Source organism: Gymnoscopelus microlampas, assembly GCF_963454915.1.
Source record: "Gymnoscopelus microlampas genome assembly, chromosome: 5".
NCBI classification, from domain to species: Eukaryota; Metazoa; Chordata; class Actinopteri; order Myctophiformes; family Myctophidae; genus Gymnoscopelus; species Gymnoscopelus microlampas.
Window position 1 is genome coordinate 39,973,826 of NC_139942.1, and position 19,555 is coordinate 39,993,380.

Here is a 19,555-nt window from a genome sequence, read left to right on the forward strand (position 1 = left end):
AAAAAACACTCTATAGCAATGATTACTATCAGAATATAGTATTTTAACCTTTTAACAAAATACTTTTTGTTTTAACCAAAAAATATCACTTACCCTACCTTTAAGGACCCCCAAATTAATATGTACTTGTCTGCGGACCCCCCATCTGAAAATATTTTGTCCCAAGGACCCCACATACCAGATTTGTTGATAGAATCCATATTTTGCGCTTTTTTTCCAAGATTTTTTTTGGAAAATGTTTTCATAGAGCTCGATGCTTATTTCTATCGCAGAACCTGGCAACGCCGCTTATGTGTTTTACCCATACCATCTTCATCACTGACGAAGATCCTCTTCTCTGAGTAAGATGTTTACATTATATATTCACTTTAACGCAATGCAAATGTTCTTCAATGTAGATACAATATAGTTTGATCTGTCATAATGTTCAACAGGGGAAAGTAAAAGCCCCCACACACACACATTATGTGGCTAATGGTAGCAGAATTAATTTAACACATGCTGTATCCACAATTGTCACGTTGTGTAATGTAACATTTTTGTTTGTCTCCTTGTTTACCTTATTTGCTTAAGTTAGACGAGGTTACATGGGGAAACAAACGGCACATTATTTTTCTTTACACTGTTTAAAGATAATTAACGTTGCAATGAAAACGATATATTTTTTTTACATGTTTGACGGGTTTTACTGATATTTAGTTTTCCTCATTACGGTTCATTTAAACATAATAGATACAAACTGGAAAGGTCGATGCCAACTCCTGTTAGCCTTGAGTTAGGGTTGTGATGCTAATCTACAGCTAACGTTAGCTTAGCCATAGCCTTGTACAAAGAAATCCATCGTTGTCAAAAAATCATGGTTTGAGACGATGATATGTCACTGTGGAATGACTCAACTGCAGTGGTGGAAAGTAACTAGTGCACTCAGTGTAAGTAGTACTTAGCCGATCAAGGCCGATGTACTGTATGCGATGCGATGCATTGTGAGCTTGTAGATCGGCTATTTTCAAAAGAGTTTTATACATTTGAAAACTTGTGGAATGGGACATTCTGCACAATGAGTACTTATACGTACAGTAAGAAATTTGCACTTTCCCCACTACTGAATGTTGACTTAGCTAGCTACAGTACAAACAATCCATCGTTGTCAAAAACCATCGTTTGAGAAGGTGTGTCGTTGTGGAGGTGACTCATCTGACACAAAAACATAGTGAACATTCTGTTCTTAATGGGACTCGTCATCTGGCCGTAAAGTTTTACTAGCTGTAGCAGTAACACATGTTGCCTAAAAACTATTGTTTTGCTTTTTATGTTGTATTTGTATTGCAGACCTACATTGTTTTTCATGTAGCATAAATTCCAAACTAATGACTACTAGAATATATATTTTTGAATGCAGCCATTTTTTTGAATACATCAAATAGTGGGGCCAACACAGGTGTTACTAATGATATGAGTTTGTTCAATTCAGGTCAGAGTCAGGGTGCTGCCATTGTGCATGCTGGCTCCCTGGAAAGGCTTCTGCTATATGGAACACATTTTAATTAGTATCATTGGTAACGCCTACAGTTACTGGGTATATAAATGACCTAATATATCAAAGGGAATGACCACCTACAGCCCTTCACCAAACGACTGAGTGCTACAACTCTAGAAAAAATCATGATTTTATTCAGACTATGAAAACAAATCTGCGACAGTGAAATCACATTAAGTTGTATGGTGTAAGGCCGGCATGATGTAGAAGTCATGTGGTCGACACAGTTATTTAATCTACAACTGAGCTGCCATGTTTTGCTTGTTGGTGTTTTTTAGTTTTTTGTTTGCAGTATACCATTACCTACTTTTTTTTTTTACAGACAAAACATCCTCATAGAAAACCATATGGATTCTCCACGGCAACCTAAGGGGGGTAACCGTAATCGGGAGGCTAAGCGTGGCCAGAACCACTCCATGACTCCCCCTCCGAAAGCGAAAGACGCCTATGCGAGGCTCCTTAGCCAGCACCACAGCAGCAAGTTCAGGTCGTACCTGGAGCAGTATGCACAGGAGTTTTCATTACAGGGGGAAGATAATGGGCCGACAACGGCACCTGGAGCCTACAATGACAGACCGGACATACCACAGTGGAAGAGGGACCAGACTTTAATCGACTTCTCCGACTCTAGTGACATCTCCCTCCCCTCCCCCATGAAAGGCAAAGGAGAGAACAGCTCGCTGGCTTTGTACATGGAGAAGCTGAATAGCCGAGGTGCCTGGCAGGACTGTGACAGGAAGCAACAGGCCATGTCTGGCAACAGCAGACAGAGACACGGGGAGAGGAGAGACACTGCCACCAGTCAAGATGGAGACGTGGAGTCCGGGGAGGAGTTCGCCTCTCCCAAACCACGAGACTCCCAACTGCACCAGAAGCAGCAGCAGCAGCAGCAGAAGAGGAACAAAGACCTCCACAGAGATGGCGCCCCGAGTCACCAGGGCAGCGTATCGCCCATGAAAACCAGCTGTAGCGGCCAGGAACAAGAGAAGAAAAAGTCAAAGAAGAGGAAGAACGTGCCAAAGAATCAGGAGGAGGAGAACAGAAGGGATGGGGTGATGATGAGTGCTGCTGTCGATGCTGACGTTCAAAGGCTCAAGTCACCTCACAGTACTAAAGTCAACAACATGCAGCAAGCAGCCCAAGGTACAGGAAGCTGTCTGCAAAGGAGATCTGTTCTCTCTCTGGTTGTGAAGCTGAATTTATGCTGTGTAGTGAGTTGCATTATAGCCGACTAGTTTAAATGGATGTCAATCATGAACGCAAATTTAATTTAAATTTAATCGGCTACTTCAGGTCTGTCTGGGATAGGGAATTGATTCTGCTTATCCGTCCAATTCTTTACCATTTCCCTTCAATGTGGAAAAAGGATGGGCCTACACAGGTTTTTAACTGTTTTTATTATCTCTGCATCTGAACACTGTAGAAACAGTTGAAAAAATGCATGCATGATGTCTGCCTAATATTTGAAAAATGCATTAAAATACTTTTCCTTTTCAGCAGCATATGCAGGTGACGTCATTGTTTTGCAATGAGCAACTGTCAGAAAAAAACATGCCAACATTGCTAAAAGGAATAGATAAGCTCAGAGGCATAAAATGTCAATTATCTTACTTATGGATTCCGATTCTCTAATGATTGCACTTCTCAAATCTCGATTCCCATTCCTAGTATATGATTTAATTTCCAGGGAGGTGGGTCATCTTGTTTGAATGAGGATTAAGATGCTTGTGAATTTTCTTTCAGCCTGTGGTTCCCCTGCTGACAAGAATAATAAGAACGGTAGAGGGGGCCAAGGGTCAAAGAAGCAAATCTTTGAATCCTACATGACCCCTGAGGACGTTTCCCATGGTCTAAAGAGAGGACAACTCATTCAGGTGATGTTAGACATCAATATCTACACAGTAAAATCCTCAGTGAGAATTTAACTTGCGTGTAAAATTGGGGTCCATGACATGCCTGATCCACATTGACAAAGGGTGTAATTGCTAAAGTACTTAATGTAGTAGTAGATCCAGTCATTAAATACCTTTATATCCTCATACATTTTATTTCTAGGGACCATTAAGAATCAACCCCAAGAAATACCAGGAGGCTTTCCTCCCATCTCCGGTAAGTTGACGCATTTGCAGACATGTTTTCACTTCATCTAGCACACACCAAGGAACCTTTTTGAAAGGAAGAGTTGTGCTGGAAACTGTTACTTTTCAGGATTCAAATAAAAGAATAGCTGTGTTTTGAGCTTGTAGATCTGCTATTTTTGATGTGTAACACTGTAGTATGATCAAGTAAGGCATTCATTTATGAAAAAACACAAAGTTAAAATATAGAGATAAGAGCTTTCTGCCCGACAGCAACGATATACAGTAGGGGTTAAGCATGAATGTGGTTTGTAGATTCGAATGGAAAACTTGGGAATTTTGTAGACAAGCAAATGCTATTAACATTTATAGCTGAAAGTCCATGAATATGTTAATGTTTCCCTCAGGACGGCACACGCGATATATTCCTGGACGGGACTGTAGCTCGTAATAGAGCACTCAACGGCGACATAGTGGTGGTGCTGGTGCTCCCACGGGAGCAGTGGAAGGTAAGACATCATAGAAACCTTTTATTTATTAATACCTCCCTTGCTTACAGTCGGTGTTGCTGAAAGTGCTTTCCCTTATTGAGAACAACAGACTTTCATTGAACCTTTTGAGTTCATTGCATTAGTTTAACCCTCACAACTTAGAATATGTGTTTCACCCCAGTGTTTACCAAAGGTTACAAATGTAAATGCAACGTTTGTGGACTCAAACATAATACCTTGTGGTTGACAGAATACTGTCAGACAGACCCTGTATGGAAAAGTGTATCTTTCAGACTGGGAAAACATCTGTTAGATCAGCATGTCAACAATGCTGGTGTCAGGGCGACACCATGTTCTGTAAACATGTATTTATTAGTGTAACTGCCTCTGCTTTTAAGTCAGTATAATGTATAAAAACATACCAACTGTGATTATATCTGCAGCAGGCTAATGTCTGTCTATTTGCAGGTTGTGAAGTCGGACGCAGACTGTGAAGGTGCCGGCGAGTCTCAGGCGAAGGCGTTGCGGCTTCCCAGCCCCGACGTTATAGTGGAAGACCAGTACAGCGACCACGATGAGGTCATCAACAGGGTTAAGAGCATGTCGCTCGGTGCCAAAGGTATCATATTGGTCCAGTTACTGCCCGATCACTGCTGAAGGAAAACTAAAATAAACACTCAGGAGTTAGCATTCACCTACAGTATATGCACACTAACCTTCCTAGCAGGAGTGACTTATTAAAGTAGGAGTGCTGACATTTGCGCATTTCCGTAAGGGCTCATTAGGGACCCTGGATCAATTATCGCAAGGCTTCCATTCATTAGGTCTGCTAATCAGTTCTCTTCCCATCATCCGTTTCTACACTCCAATCCAGACAACGGGGAAAGGGGAGGACACCTTGAAGACCCGTCAACCCCACGACCCAATGGAGAAATACTCCAAATGACGGCCAAAGTAAGCTTGCTTCAAAAAAGGTCTAAAGCGGGGTTCGAATCCTCCGGTGCATCTGGGCGCTCATAAAACACAATTGACCATGTTCGGGTGGGAAGTTGCCAGGGGAGGGCGATCTCTGTCGCTGCACTAGTGGCTCCTACAGGTTGGTAAGGGAACCTCTTCAACAAGTTGTGGAACTAGGTCGTATAGCACGTTCCTCCGCATGCGTTATGCTCTCCTGGTGAAACTCTCCCTATCTAATGAAAAGAAGTGGCTTGCAAATTCATGTGTAGGATGAGACTTGCTCGTCTACACCCTCCCACATGACCAAACTGTAGTGGTTATCAGTGACAGGGACTACATGGATGTGTTAGAAATTGGTAATTAGCATAACGAATACATTTGTCATCATCATCAACTTTACCCTCTCTGTCCCAGGTGGTGTACATCGTAGAGCAGAAACACTCCAGGGCCGCCACAGGTTTCCTTAAATTCCTTCCCAACAAGCCCATCGCCATGTTTGCCCCCGTGGACCACCGGGTACCACGGATCAACGTTCCCCTTGCTGACTGTCCCGCTGACTTCAGCTCCCGGCCAGGCGACTACGCCAACACCTTGTTCATCTGTCGTATCACCAATTGGATGCCGGACAGCAACTTTGCTCAAGGGTGGGCACACACCATTATAACTGGTTTAACCACTTTCAAACTGGCTTCCATATTTAGGCCATGTCATTATAGGATTTATAACGGTTTAAAAAATAACAGATCTACGAGCTCACAACGTGATGTCATTCGGTGTAAACTTGTAGATTGGCTATTTTTGCCTTGCAAGAAAAACAACTGAAATGTTATGAATATAACACTTCAGTTGGTTGTTTTTGCACCTCCATTTAAAAAGCATTCAGTTATTAATTGTTGAAACTAAAGTTGCAATGTATAATAATAGGCAGCATGAATAACTGTTCATCTCTTATCTACGTGTTTCACCCTCAGCCGTCTTGCAAAAACATTAGGGCAGGCCGGAGAGATTGAGCCAGAGACCGAGGGCATCCTGATAGAATACGATGTGGATTTCGCAGAGTTCCCAGACGAGGTGCTGAGTTGCCTCCCCCAGAACCTGCCCTGGACCATCCCACCTGAGGAGCTGCAGAAGAGGAGAGACCTGAGGTGAGACTGTGCAGCTTCATTCATGCTCCATTCCTTGAGAGAGTGTCGCCACAAAAAGAACAGATCTACAAGCTAACGGTGTGTCGCAATACGTTAGCTTGTTAGATCTGGAGTCCAGAGCGGGCGGCAGTGGCTCAGGGGTAGAGTGGCCGGGTAGAGTGAACTGGAAAACCGCAAGGTTCCCAGTTCGATCCCGGGCTGGGGCGCTCCCCTAGAGTTAGTGTCGAAGTGTCCTTGAGCAAGACGCTGAACCCCTAATTGCTCCCGGTGAGCAGGTTGGTGCCTTGCATGGTTTCCTCCGCCATCGGTGTATGAATGTGTGTGTGAATGGGTTAATGGCACAATCAATATAAAGCGCTTCGGATAGAAGCGCTATATAAATGCACCATTTACCATTTAGATCTGTACTTTTTGGACTCTGGCAAGTTATGTTGGTAGAGATATATCCTGCAGTGGCTGCTAAAGGACATTAACCATACTAGTGCTAATGTTTTTGTTGTTGTTTTTTTCTAACAAAGATCTACTTTGGTTAATACGTTTTACTTACATTTGTCTCCAGGAAAGAGTGTATATTCACCATTGACCCGGCTACTGCCAGAGACCTGGATGATGCGTTGTCTTGTAAACTGCTCCCAGATGGTAAGTGTATTGGAAACCCCCTACATGTTCCCAACCTTTTTGTTCTCGGTTTAATTGCAAACCATCGTTTTTGTCTTTTATTTTTATTTAATGTAACCCTTTATGTAACCACAGGCAATTTTGAGGTGGGGGTCCACATTGCTGACGTAAGTTACTTTGTGCAAGAAGGCAATGCTCTGGACTCCATGGCCAGCAAGAGAGCCACGAGTGTATACATGGTCCAAAAGGTTTGTTCTCCATAACAGCAGGATTCTTTTGTTTGATATTTTGTATCTTTAGAGTTGAAAACGTTTGATGTAAGGATGAGATTTCCCCTGATGTATGTTATTAGACACATTGTGAATGCGACACTCTGTTAGCTTGTAGATCATTTGTTCTTGGCAAGCAATACCCTCGCACAGTGGAGTATATAAATGAAGCTTAACCACTTTAACCTTGACCTCCCTATTTTGGGTAAGCGATTAGGCGATCTACAAGCTCACATGGCTATTTTTTGGGAGGGGGTAATTTTGGGAAATGGGACTTGAATGTGTTTATACACTATTATATGCTATATACAGTATTTTATACGTAGGTATACTATATATTTTGTTGACCGGGGTCCTCCTGGCCTCTATACGTACCTTACCTTTTTCCCCTCTACATAAAATCTCTTTGCCGAAAATAACTTGTATACCTTCTGTTTTTGTCGACTGTTTGCCCCTTATGACATGCACAGAATAGGGACCCTAGGGTTTATGTGGTTAACTTTGTATCATCCTCTATCAACATTGTGATCCTCAGGTGATCCCCATGTTACCCCGGCTGCTGTGTGAGGAGCTGTGCAGTCTGAATCCTCTCACTGACAGACTCACCGTCTCAGTCATTTGGACCATCACACCACAGGGGAAGGTACTGTATGCCCATGACTCTCAATCTTTTTTTATTTCAAGGACCCCCAGTTCACTATGCATTAGACCACGGACCTTTATGCTCCTCTACGGCTTCATTCTGTTCTCTGTAAAGTCGCTTCTCCACAGCAGGAAACCGGCTCAACTCACATGTTTGGTTTTCCATTAGGCAAAAGTACCTGGTCATTTCTTTTGACATCACCTCCGTGGAGGTTCCATGTCAGCTGATGCGATACCAAAACGTTACATTAAAAATCCGATTCTAGCGTCATTGTGTCACAACGGACTCCTCTGTACTCTTGGAAGCTCCTGAATACTGTTCATAAACTTTTAAACTAGCCTTTGTAAATGTGAAATTAATCAATATTGAGCTATGACCTATTTCCCGCCTAACGTTTTATCAAAAGCTTTTTTTTATTGGGCTGTAGTGTACAGGTTAAAACGAGATAATGTCCAGACAGTATTGGCGTTGGCTTTAACCATTAAGCATTCTTTAGCACTCTCCTCCTGACTTATACAGAGTGTTGAACATCGCTGTGACAAGCAGCTAGAGGGGGTACCGTCTGAAGAGGAACATGAAGTGCCGTAAGTCAGTAAAGGCCGCGTGTCCACCGAATCGTTTCCCCCCAGCTGAAATGCAAGGCGCTCTTCTAAAATGCTGAAAATATTCCAACTCTCTGTGACCAGATCAAAACCCCAGACGTGAACATATAGTGCAGAGTAGACGCTCGGTGCCTCGTCACGCTGCTTCCGTTTCCAGGATAGCGTAAATATGCGGTGCTCCCTTTAAAAACAATTCAAAACATACGTTGTGCTCAGGAAAAAAACGCCATGGTGGCCCCTAATTACTGTAGTGCTTAGGGAGATTAACTGTAGCTTGTGTGTGTGTGTCTGCCTGTCTTGTGTATTCTCCACCACATTTGTGCCTGTATTGTACCATTTTAACACTTTCCAATTTCTCCCAGATACTGAACGAGTGGTTCGGCCGCTCTGTGATCCGCTCATGCGTGAAGCTGAGCTATGACCACGCGCAGTGCATGATCGAGGCCCCGGACAAGCTGTTCTCTCCCGAGGAGCTGCCGCCCGTGGCCCCCGAGCACCCCATCGACCAGATCCAGCGCGCTGTGCTCAACATGCACGCCATCGCCAAGAACCTCAGAGCTCAACGCTTCATAGACGGAGCCCTTCGGCTGGACCGGGTAAGTTCTGGTTGATTCAAATGTGATTGTTGTATTCCGTGTTTTTGTTGTTTTATTTTCCAAAAGTTTGAGGGGGGAGGCTGGAACCGCAACGGCACACATAAACGGATGTGTGTTAACCACATGAACCCTAGTAGTTATTCGGGTGTAATTTGAAGAGGCACAGTTGTTGACAGGCCAATTGTCTTGTTTTGGTTTTCATAAATGAGTACCTACTGTGTCTGTCTTTTGTTTCAGCTGAAGCTCTCTTTCACCCTGGACAAAGAGACCATGATGCCGCAGGGCTGCTATGTTTACCAGTACAGAGACAGCAACAAGTGAGTGAGCATCTCACTCTGTCCCCTATGTCAGTGGTTCTCAAACCTTTTTGTGTCAAGGACCCCCAAATTGATCTGTATTTGGGCATGGACCCCCATCTGAAAATGTTTTGTGCCAGGGATGCCCAGAGGAGAAGATTTTCGTAAAAACAAAATAATAAAAAATGTTCCAATACTAGATTAAAAAAATGATTGCGATACTGTATTAACGAATTTAGCTGGGGACCCCTTGGAGCCCCCTCAAGGACCCCTGGGGGTCCCCGGATCCCACTTTGAGAACCAATGCCCTATGTCACTTCCAATCAGGGCATCGCGTTGATTTGGTAGATTCTGTGACCGTAGTAAAAAACAAATGTGTTGCTGAATAGAAGGTTGCCGGCCCGCCCAGTCTAGTTCTGTTCCTCAGAAAGGCACTTAACCACTTTCAACCGTATTTTTGGGCGTTCTATTATAGGTGAACTGAACACCTTAAACAACTTTCAAATATGGTGAAAATAGCTGAGCTCGTAGACACCATCGTGTCCAAGTACAAAATCGGGTTTAAATGGTTGAACCCTAACATCTCCCTCCCTCCCTGTGTGCTTATCCGAGCCATCTGAGCAGCTAGCCATCTGCTGGGGTGAATGCAGAAAATGTATTTCCATCTCTTCGTCTATGTCAGGCTGGTGGAGGAGTTCATGTTGCTGGCCAACATCGCCACGGCGCACCACATCTACCGCTCCTACCCAGAGCAGGCCCTGCTCCGACGCCACCCTCCTCCCCAGGCCAAGATGGTGGAGGAGCTGCAGGAGTTCTGCGACCAGATGGGCCTCGACGTTGACTTCTCCTCTGCTGGAGCTCTGCATGTGGGTATATTGCCTGAAATTTAGCGTGGCGTCCAATTATGTCTGTAATAGATGTGGAAAGTGGAAGGAAAATGACTTGTCCTGTCAATCGGTGCCGGTGGTTCTTGTTTGGCGCCGTGAGGCCTACTCATGGATTTTGTGTCTGTATGTCATTAACGTCTATAATGCACACGCAGTGGGTAGAGCTTTTGCACAAATACAGCCGTTGTTAGAGGACTCATTGGACACTAAGCTTTGCATGCTTTCATGAGGGTTGTAAATTTGGGGTCTTAGGTCAAGTCCTTCAAAATGACATATTGCTGTGTGGAACCTCATATGCATTTTGTTTAGGCTTTTTTGTATTATAATAAAAGGGTTTCTGGGGCACATTGAAGCAATATCTCATTTATTGCACCCTGCTCTTTAGTAGTGTGCCACGAGACCAAAATGAGAGAGGTAAATGGATGCGTACCGTTTCCTCCTTCCAGGGAAATCGCTAAGGAGGGGTTATTTATACTCGGAAATTTGTGTTGTGCGCCGAATATATTTGTGCCGCACAACACTTTAGGGCCAGTGTTTTCTCCAGAGCCCAATTAAGTACTAACTAAAGGAACGTTTTCACTCAGTCGTCTCAAGCAGACATTGTTTGTTTTTATTAATGAATGTAAATGTGTTCTTGTCCTAACCCTCAGCGGAGCCTCCGTGATGTCTTCAGCGATGATGAGTATTCCACTGCCAGGAAGGAGGTCCTCACCAACATGTGTTTCAGACCTATGCAGGTTGGAGCATACACAAGACAATAATACAATATGCTATACATACATACTGTGTTTGATTTCTTTCTTTAAAGAAATGTAAAAAAACAGGATATTATGCAGATCTTGGGATCCATATAGAAACGGTCTTTCTTTGCGGATCTCACTCTGTATGGCGTATGTCTCCGAATTTGGGAAAGGTTTCAGCGACTTCCATTATAAAATGAAGGTTTCAGAAAACTTTAAAGTTTCTAAGATTTCAAAAAGTAAAGCTAACATGCTGGGGAGAAAATTCTACTCATGTTCAATTGACATGAAGGTAAACCTCTTCAGAGCATACTGTACTCTCCTGTATACCACCCCCCACCCCCGTGAGTTTAGGAAGGCAAGCTTTTGCGTATACTATTGAGAAAACCAAGGTTGGGCAGTGCGAATGATTTGTTCTGCAATGTGGGGGTCAACACTTTTCATGCCCTTTTGAGGAATTTGATGCACAAATTTCTGTGTCGACCGAATGAGTCTCAGAATTCTATTGTCATGCTGCTGTCTAACCCTAGCCTCAGTGTTACAAGATATCGGTCTACTTTTTGGAAACACTGGTATGATTGTCTCTTGTAATAGCTGATGTTTTTATGGTATAGAGATGTTCCTTCTGTATGTATAGTGTTTTTATGTTTGTTTGTAATAGACCCCTGAGTATACACAAATAAAGTTGATGATATATATATATATATATATATATATATATATATATATATATATATATATATATATATATATATATATATATATATATATATATATGCAGGTACTTCTGTAGCTACTGCCAGCGTGCATACAAAGTTTGGCACTGATCGGTCCAGTGGTTTGCAAGATTAGCTCCGGAGAGCCACACACAGACTCTATCATAGACAGTAGCCTCTTGCAGAGCCACGCCGTAAAAACTGAAATTGCTCGTTGCATAAATATTCAGCTGCTGTGGAAGCTCCAAGTTTACACAGATTAAATAAATTGCCCCAACAAGGACACGGTTACATTGGTCTCCTGCTGTGAACCATTAAAGTAACTGTCACATCTTATAGATAAAAACCTAATTAAGCATCCAATCAACATCAACATAATATGTCATTATAAAGCCGTCCAATCAAAATTGCTGCTACAAAGCCATCTGATCAGAATTTGGTGGCATATAAAGCCACCAAAACAGAAATGCTGTGTCACATTCAGAACAGCTCCATTCAGAACAGCTACACACAAACACATTTTGTGGCATATTCATGGCACAAAAAGAGTTGGATTGTTTTTTTTCAGTTGATACATCATCAACCATTTGTCAGTATAATGTTGTTGTGCATGCTGCCATTCGCTGGGGGTTGAACCTTTCAACAATAATGAAATGTTATTTTCCAGATGGCAGTGTACTTCGGCACAGGTGTTGTCCAGGACGAGGCTCTTTTTAAGCACTACGCCCTCAACGTTCCCTTCTACACTCACTTCACCTCGCCCATCCGACGTTATGCCGACGTCATCGTACACAGGCTGCTGGCTGCCTCCCTGGGTGGGTTTCAAAATTACCGTATTCAAAGTTTTCCAATACTTTCAAGATTTTAAAAAATATATCAAAAATAGCAGATGTACAAGCTCGCAGCGCAGCACGAAGTGCCGCGCTGTGAGCTTGTTTATCTGATATTTTTTAATAGCCAACGAATAAATGAGAAAAGTGGTTAATGATGGTGACGTTGTGACACATTTTGCTGGGGACCCCCTGGAACACCCCCAAGGCTCTGAGCAACTAGAATTGTTTTACTTTGTTAGGATGGAGGGGGTGTGTGTCAGTGGTGTAAAGTAACTAAGTACATTTACTCAAGTACTGTACTTAAGTACAATTTTGAGGTATTTGTACTTTACTTGAGTATTCCCAATTTCCAATACTTTTACTTCTACTCCACTACATCTCAGAGGCAAATATTGTACTTTTACTCCACTACATTTACTTGAAAACTTTAGTTACTAGTTACTTTTCAGATATAAATTATGACATAATGAAACATACATTAACCACTTTAAACCTATTTTATACAGAGGCTATTTGAAAATAGCAGATCTACAAGCTCACAACGCGTCGCATCGCGACGCGTTGTGAGCTTGTAGATCGGCTATTTTCAAATATTTAGTACTTGTACTTTTGGTATTTTAAGTACATTTTGATGCCAATACTTTTGTACTTTTACTCAAGTAAAATTTTAATTCTGGACTTTTACTTGTAACTGAGTAGTTTTATATTGCAGTAATGGTACTTTTACTTAAGTAAAGAATTTGAGTACTTTTTACACCACTGGTGTGTGTTCAGTTTGGGTTTGTATTCGTTCTTAGGAATCCTGATTTTCAGTTCTGATCATTTATCTCTATATCTGTGAATTTGCCCACATTATTTAAGTATTACACACCCCAGTAGACATTATGTAACCACTGGAGCTGTTGTTTCCTTTCCGTGTAATGCCATGGTACTCTGTTGCACGACAGTGTCACTGGCTTGTTAGCGTGATAGCTTGAAGATCTGTTCATTTCGGCGAGCACCCATCATCACTACTGTCACTTTGTCTACGTTTTTGTATCAATCTCTCATTCTGTCTGAACACAAATGGTGATTTGCTGCAAAGGGATGAGACAAGCGTGTTGTTTGTTTGAACAGTGATTTCATTTGTATCGCTTCAGATACACAGAGTGGTGATGTGGAATAGCAATGCAGAAGGACAAAGCGACCTCAGATCTCACACTGGGTGGAAAAGTGTCTTTCTCCGTTGTCTATAGAAGTGTGTTTGTGTGTGTGTGTGTGTGTGCGTAGGTTGTGGCCATCGTGTAAGGCTGACTGGAGATGAGATCGATAAACAGGCATCCCACTGCAATGACAAGAAGACGGCCTCTAAGAGAGTCCAGGAGCTCAGCACAGAGCTGTTCTTTGGCGTATTAGTCAAGGTATTTCATCAACAAACCCACTTAACATAATCTCACTGCTGAATGATACCGCTACCATTTTGCTTTGGCTCTTAATCCATTAAGACCGGGAACGCATCTGTGTCATATACAAGCTCATAGCATATCATACATATCATTTTGGGGGTCCTTGACATGGAGAAGTTGGAGCACCACTGATATAGCAACATACTGTTAGGATTTAGAAAACATTTTTAGATATGTATTTGGCTATGAGCTTGTATATCTGCTATTTCTGAATAAAATGACACAGATGCGTTCCCGGATTGAATGGGTGAAGCGACATGGATTTTAATGCCTTGAGCCAGTGTTGAGACGTAAAGCTGTCTTCAGACGTTGACACTCTTTGAGATAGGTCTGTATGACACATTATTGGAAGATAATCTAATCATATCTGTAATAAATGTCTGGCTGGCCTTGTAGCCAATGATTTTACATAGGGTTGTCCGATATTGGCTTTTTTACCGATAACCGATATACCGATATTGTCCAACTCTTAATTACCGATACCGATATCAACCGATACCGATATATGCGGGGATTATTGTGATTAGGGTAAGCTCAAATTTCATATCACACACATCATATACAGTAAGAACTCCTGTAACTTATTTATAAAGCAAAAAAAAAAAAACGATACCGATATTTTCCCGATATCAATTTTTATGCTAATATCGGCCGATAATATCGGGAGGCCGATAATATCGGACATCCCTAATTTTACATAGTTCAAGGTTAATGCCCATTTCTTTTATATATAATTGCTCTAAAACTTGTGAAGTGGTAAAATGTTCAAGGATAAACACTTTCTTATCTTTTTTTGGGGGGGGGGGGGGGTGGTATAATGGGAGTCTGATTCGATCCTAGGTTCTCGACTCATGCAGTTCTTAAACCTCTTCATGTCAAGGACCCCCAAATTGATATGTATTTGGCCAAGACTCCCATCTTAAAAGGTTTTGTGCCAGGGACCCCCAGAAGAGAATATTTATTTCAAAATGATTCCAAAGAATTCCAATGATGTTTTATATTTTTCTAAATATTTCAAAAATAGCAGATTTACAGTACAAGCTTGCAGCGTGGCACAAAGTGACACAGTCACAAAGTGATCTGCTATTTTTGAATAGCCAATGTATACATGTGGTTAACATGATCTGTGTTGCTCTATTAACTAATTTAGCTTTAGTTAGTAATTTAGCTTAACTGGGGAACCCCTGAGGGTCCCCAGACCCCAATTTGAGAACCACTCCACTGAGAACCAATCGACTGAGCCACCAGCACCAGGCACCCGCCAAACAGAGTTCTGACTTCAGATGTCCTGCAAACAACAGCAGTCTGTAATGAGACAGAATCTGACAGAAAATGGTTATGTATTGAAAGTGGCCAAGGACAAGCATAGAACTATTATTGTCATTATTGATAAACAAAGGTACATGAAGATATCCAACAGCATTTAGAAAATATAGATGAGCAGTACAGGGCATAAGTTGAAATGAATAATAATAATACAAATAAAAACAGGTGTCACTGGATGCCAGTGATTTTAAATTGCATTGGTGGTGGGTGGAGCAGTCGAGGTAATTACACAGACGGGATGTAATCAAAGTGCTGCATAACTTAAGGCCAAGAGTGAGTGGTCATCTGAGGACTGGGTTAATGACTTGCAGTAATAAACTTTAGCACCCCGGTGGATCCGTCTGCCGCTGATGGAGCTGTCTGTAGCCAGATTTGTTGCCCATGGTTTTAATTATATCCAGCATTCTTCTTTTAACCGGGCCTCTAGGGGGGGCCGGTTAGCAGCCCAGAACCGAGCCAGCCTTCCTCATCATCTTGTTTAGCCTGTTTTTGTCCACAGCCTTGATGCCACTGCCCCAGCACACAACACAAATGCATAAAATGGTTGACGCTACAGCTGAGTCATAGAAGGTCCTCAGTAATGCCCTGCAGGTTCCTAAACCTCCTCTTTAAAAGGAATGTACTCTCCTCGGATATTGTCCCTATTAGTCCAGCTTACCAAAGAGAACTGCTATTGAGTGATTGATTGATTGAATACTTTATTAGTCCGAAATGTAAACAACACGAGTTACAGTCAGACATTAAGGCTAAAAGGATAACACAAAAAAGTCCTGGGGACTTGTTTCCGTTGTGGTCTGATGTATTCAGACCTTGTTGAATCCTGCCCCTGACTAATCCATATTACAATAAAAAACTAAAACTAAGCCCTTTCAACAAAAATATATAAATGAAACCCACTTTTAAAACTAAACGTAAAAAAGAAAAAAGAAATACAAATATAAACGAATGAAAAATGCAAAACTATACTACCCCTGCTGGAGAGATGTCATTTTGTGTGTGCTGACCTGTAGGAGTGTGGTCCACTGGACTCTGAGGCCATGGTGATGGGAGTACTGGACCAGTCCTTTGACGTACTGGTTCTCCGCTATGGTGTGCAGAAGCGGATCTACTGCAAGGTTGGCTACTGGCAATATTTAACATTTCTTTGCATTTCTGTCCATCTCTCTTAGTTAATTCTGCTTAATTTGTATTCCCATTAGTTGTTTTGAATTAAATTGTTCACTGCAATGAAGCTAAGCACAGAAAATGGCTGTCGAGTGCACTATTACACCCTTTTATTATTTAATCCTTACAGAATGTATTACACCAGACTAAGTGCACTAGACGATGCAAGTCTGGAATACATGATCATCATACATGTTATGATGACCTCTCTACTGCTTCACATACAGTACCTTCTGTTCTCAACACTTTTATTTGAATTTGATGAAGATGCCTTCATTTTCCATTGCATTCGCCGTCTCTCATATTGCCTATGTGGCACAAATGTTACTCGAAGCTCTGCCAATCCCTGAAGCTGACGGCTTGTGTTGGCCAATCAGGGGAGCCGATGCATACAATCTACCAAACACTGAGAACTTGTGCATTCTCCTCAGATCTGCGGTCAGACAGATGCAGATATTTGTGGACTTTCGGTTCTCTGAAACAGTTGGTTCATCCCAATTATCATTTGGCAATGCACACCTCAGGGTCATATGAGACACACACGGCAAGTTTTAGGCTGTCCGGTCAGACACTTTCCGAGTTACGCCGGCCACAGAATCACACACACACACACACACACACACACACACACACACACACACACACACAGATTTGGTGGATTGTAGTATATAATACAAATAGATATTAAGATATGTCACACAATCCTCTGGTGTCAAGCTCATCCACACAGCCCTCCCTATGATTATATAAGGGATATACTGTGTGTGTTTGTCAGATTGAAATGGTCTGTATCTTTTGTCTCCATCAGTCTGTGGAGGGTCTGGAGACATTCCAGCATCACAAGGTGGGCAAGAAGTCGGAGCTCACACTTGTCTGGGCATCAGAGGACCCACAGAAACCCTCAGAGCGCCAGGTAATGTCTAATTTACAGATCTTCACGCATAGGCAAGCGACACTGTCACGCAATGGAGTATAAATTGAGCTTAAGAACGACAGCTAATAAGCATAGTGAAAGTGGAGATAGAGCCATGTGTTACTAAATTGCATTTGAAAAGTGACATGCAATAAAGAAAGGAAGGTGGCCTATGTTGATTTTTAAAAAATAGCTTATCAAATGGCAGTCTGTAGCCTATTGCATATTCAATTTCCTTGAAATTAAAATGTTTGAGAGAATCACTGTATATCACTGTATTTGGACAGACACCTACCTTTTACTCCACTACATTTTAGGAAGGGACCCCAAGGACCCGAACTTATGAAAAGATATTAGGAATGAACCATTTCAGCCCTATTTCTATTTTTTGTTTTTGTATTTTTCTCCAATACAGTATGCATTGATATTAAAAAGAAAATGTACTTTAATGTGTACAACATTACTTACAGTATTTTTAAATGTAATTACTCCATGACTTTAACTCTAAAGTACAAATTTGACTGAGCAACTTTCACTAACAGTTAATTAATATTTCACCATGAGTATCTATACTTTGATTCAAGCACTGGGGTCCACCTCTGACTATGTCATGTAAGGTCTTTGTTGTGTTCATTACAGGTTATTTCACTCTTCACCTTGGTGGAGGTGCAGCTGAGAGCCGACACCGTGGCCATGAAGTACACCGCTGTGCTCAAGAGACCCGACGAGAAAGCATCATGAAGCCACGTTCACATGTGTCATACTCATAGGTACATCAGATGTGTCATTCAGTAGGTACATCAGATGTGTCATACTGTAGGTACATAGTTCAAACATAGGAAAAAAAGCTGCAGCAATTTGTCGAAAATAAATAGGTCTTCCTTTAATACTGAATAAATTGCACATTTTTGTTTTGGTATTTTGATTTTATTTTTATTACCAAGGAAAGCAGATGTAAGTGAAATGACAACATTCATTTCGGAGTGTTTTCTTTTTTCTTTTCTTTTTTGGAGCCACCACAGGCTCTCCGATATGCAGGGAGCATTCACACTTCTGATCAGATCAGAAAGACTAATTGTCACCCCTTAAAAATACCTTTAAAATAAAAATAAGTGCAATTCCAATGACTAAAAATGAAATAAAAATAAAATACTTAGATACCTCAGTAGATAAAAAGGCATCAGACACCTACTAAACACTAGAAGAGGGAGAAAAAACTACTACTAAGATTTACTTGTATCTTCATACCATCTGCTGTACATGTTCTGGGTTGTTGACATCCATGGAACACTCAAGTTTTATTTTTTGCTTTTTGCCACTTTTTCTCCCTAATTTATTTATCGTTATGCCAAATAATTCTCCCCACACACATTTCGTGTTGTGTCTCCTCGTGCCCAACACTCCCTGCTGACAGGTGCTGCTCCAGCCCGTAGGAGTACGTGCCGTGACATCCCCGACCCAGCTTCCCTCCCCCGAACACGGGCCAACTGTGCGTATATATAGAGACGCTCGACAAAGACGGACCGCACCACGGTGGATTCAAACCCCCAGACCTCCGCCGTGGTGGACAGGTATTTTATCATTGCGCCACCCGAGCGTCCGAATTGAGATTATTTGTAATGCATTGCAAGTCATGTTTGACCCCAGGTCCAACCGTGAAAGCTTGGTAACTTGCTAACTGTGCAATGAATTTGAATTCAAAGGTTGTCTTAGTGACTCTAGTTTAATGTAGTTAAGTGGTTTCCTGGTACCAGTAGAGGCGGAATGTCTACAGATTTTACTACTGGTCAACAAGTCATTCAGAGAAGTCAATTCAAAATGTCCATGTGTTAACCACCTCAGAACCAGTGGTGGGTATAACACAGAACAGAACCTAGTGCTTATCATCCACATAGTTCAATAAATGTGTTCAGTGTATGGTTACCATGTCTACTCTTGAGCCTATTTTATGCTTTGGTGAAAAAGACAACACTTATATTTAAGCCCTTTATGCTTATAACCCACCAGAAAAGTGACACTTGAATACATTATTGTTGTATGTTCAAGTGGGGAAACTGGGTATGTTGCTGATTTGCTGAAAAAGTGGCTCTGTACTAAGAGGCGAGCAGAGTCTGTGGGTCTGTCTGTCCAGGGCTAATCTTGCAAACTGCTTGACCGATCAGCACCAGATTTCTTGTGAAAACTGCCAGTAGGGCAAGGAAATACCTCCACATGTTTCACACGTTTGTTTTTGTGAATGACAGTCTGATCAGGCCGAAACCTTGCCCAAATACAGTATGGACGTCACAGACTGATCACA

At 41.9% G+C, this 19,555-nt stretch overlaps 1 protein-coding gene across 1 annotated transcript; it reads left to right on the forward strand.

The window, feature by feature from the left end:
- The first annotated feature begins 292 nt into the window (after window positions 1-292).
- LOC311045586 (DIS3-like exonuclease 2) lies at window positions 293-19,326 on the forward strand. The gene is made up of 21 exons (XM_084057523.1): window positions 293-341; window positions 1,860-2,680; window positions 3,281-3,411; window positions 3,593-3,646; window positions 4,023-4,124; window positions 4,575-4,725; window positions 4,981-5,060; window positions 5,478-5,707; window positions 6,035-6,208; window positions 6,768-6,847; window positions 6,962-7,074; window positions 7,631-7,738; window positions 8,703-8,936; window positions 9,174-9,253; window positions 9,915-10,098; window positions 10,770-10,856; window positions 12,243-12,390; window positions 13,678-13,808; window positions 16,190-16,294; window positions 17,152-17,256; window positions 17,896-19,326. The coding sequence occupies exons 2-21, from the start codon at window positions 1,885-1,887 to the stop codon at window positions 17,995-17,997; spliced, it is 3,195 nt and encodes a 1,064-aa protein (XP_083913649.1). The 5' UTR covers window positions 293-341; window positions 1,860-1,884; the 3' UTR covers window positions 17,998-19,326.
- Window positions 19,327-19,555: the final 229 nt, after the last annotated feature.

What these genes read in the sequence shown, in the direction of transcription:
- LOC311045586 (XM_084057523.1), top strand. Translation starts at nt 1,885, where the DNA reads ATGGATTCTCCACGGCAACCTAAGGGGGGTAACCGTAATCGGGAGGCT. An exon ending in AGGCTTTCCTCCCATCTCCG is followed by an intron (nt 3,647 to 4,022) that starts GTAAGTTGACGC and finishes TGTTTCCCTCAG; the next exon opens with GACGGCACACGCGATATATT. An exon ending in TACTCCAAATGACGGCCAAA is followed by an intron (nt 5,061 to 5,477) that starts GTAAGCTTGCTT and finishes TCTCTGTCCCAG; the next exon opens with GTGGTGTACATCGTAGAGCA.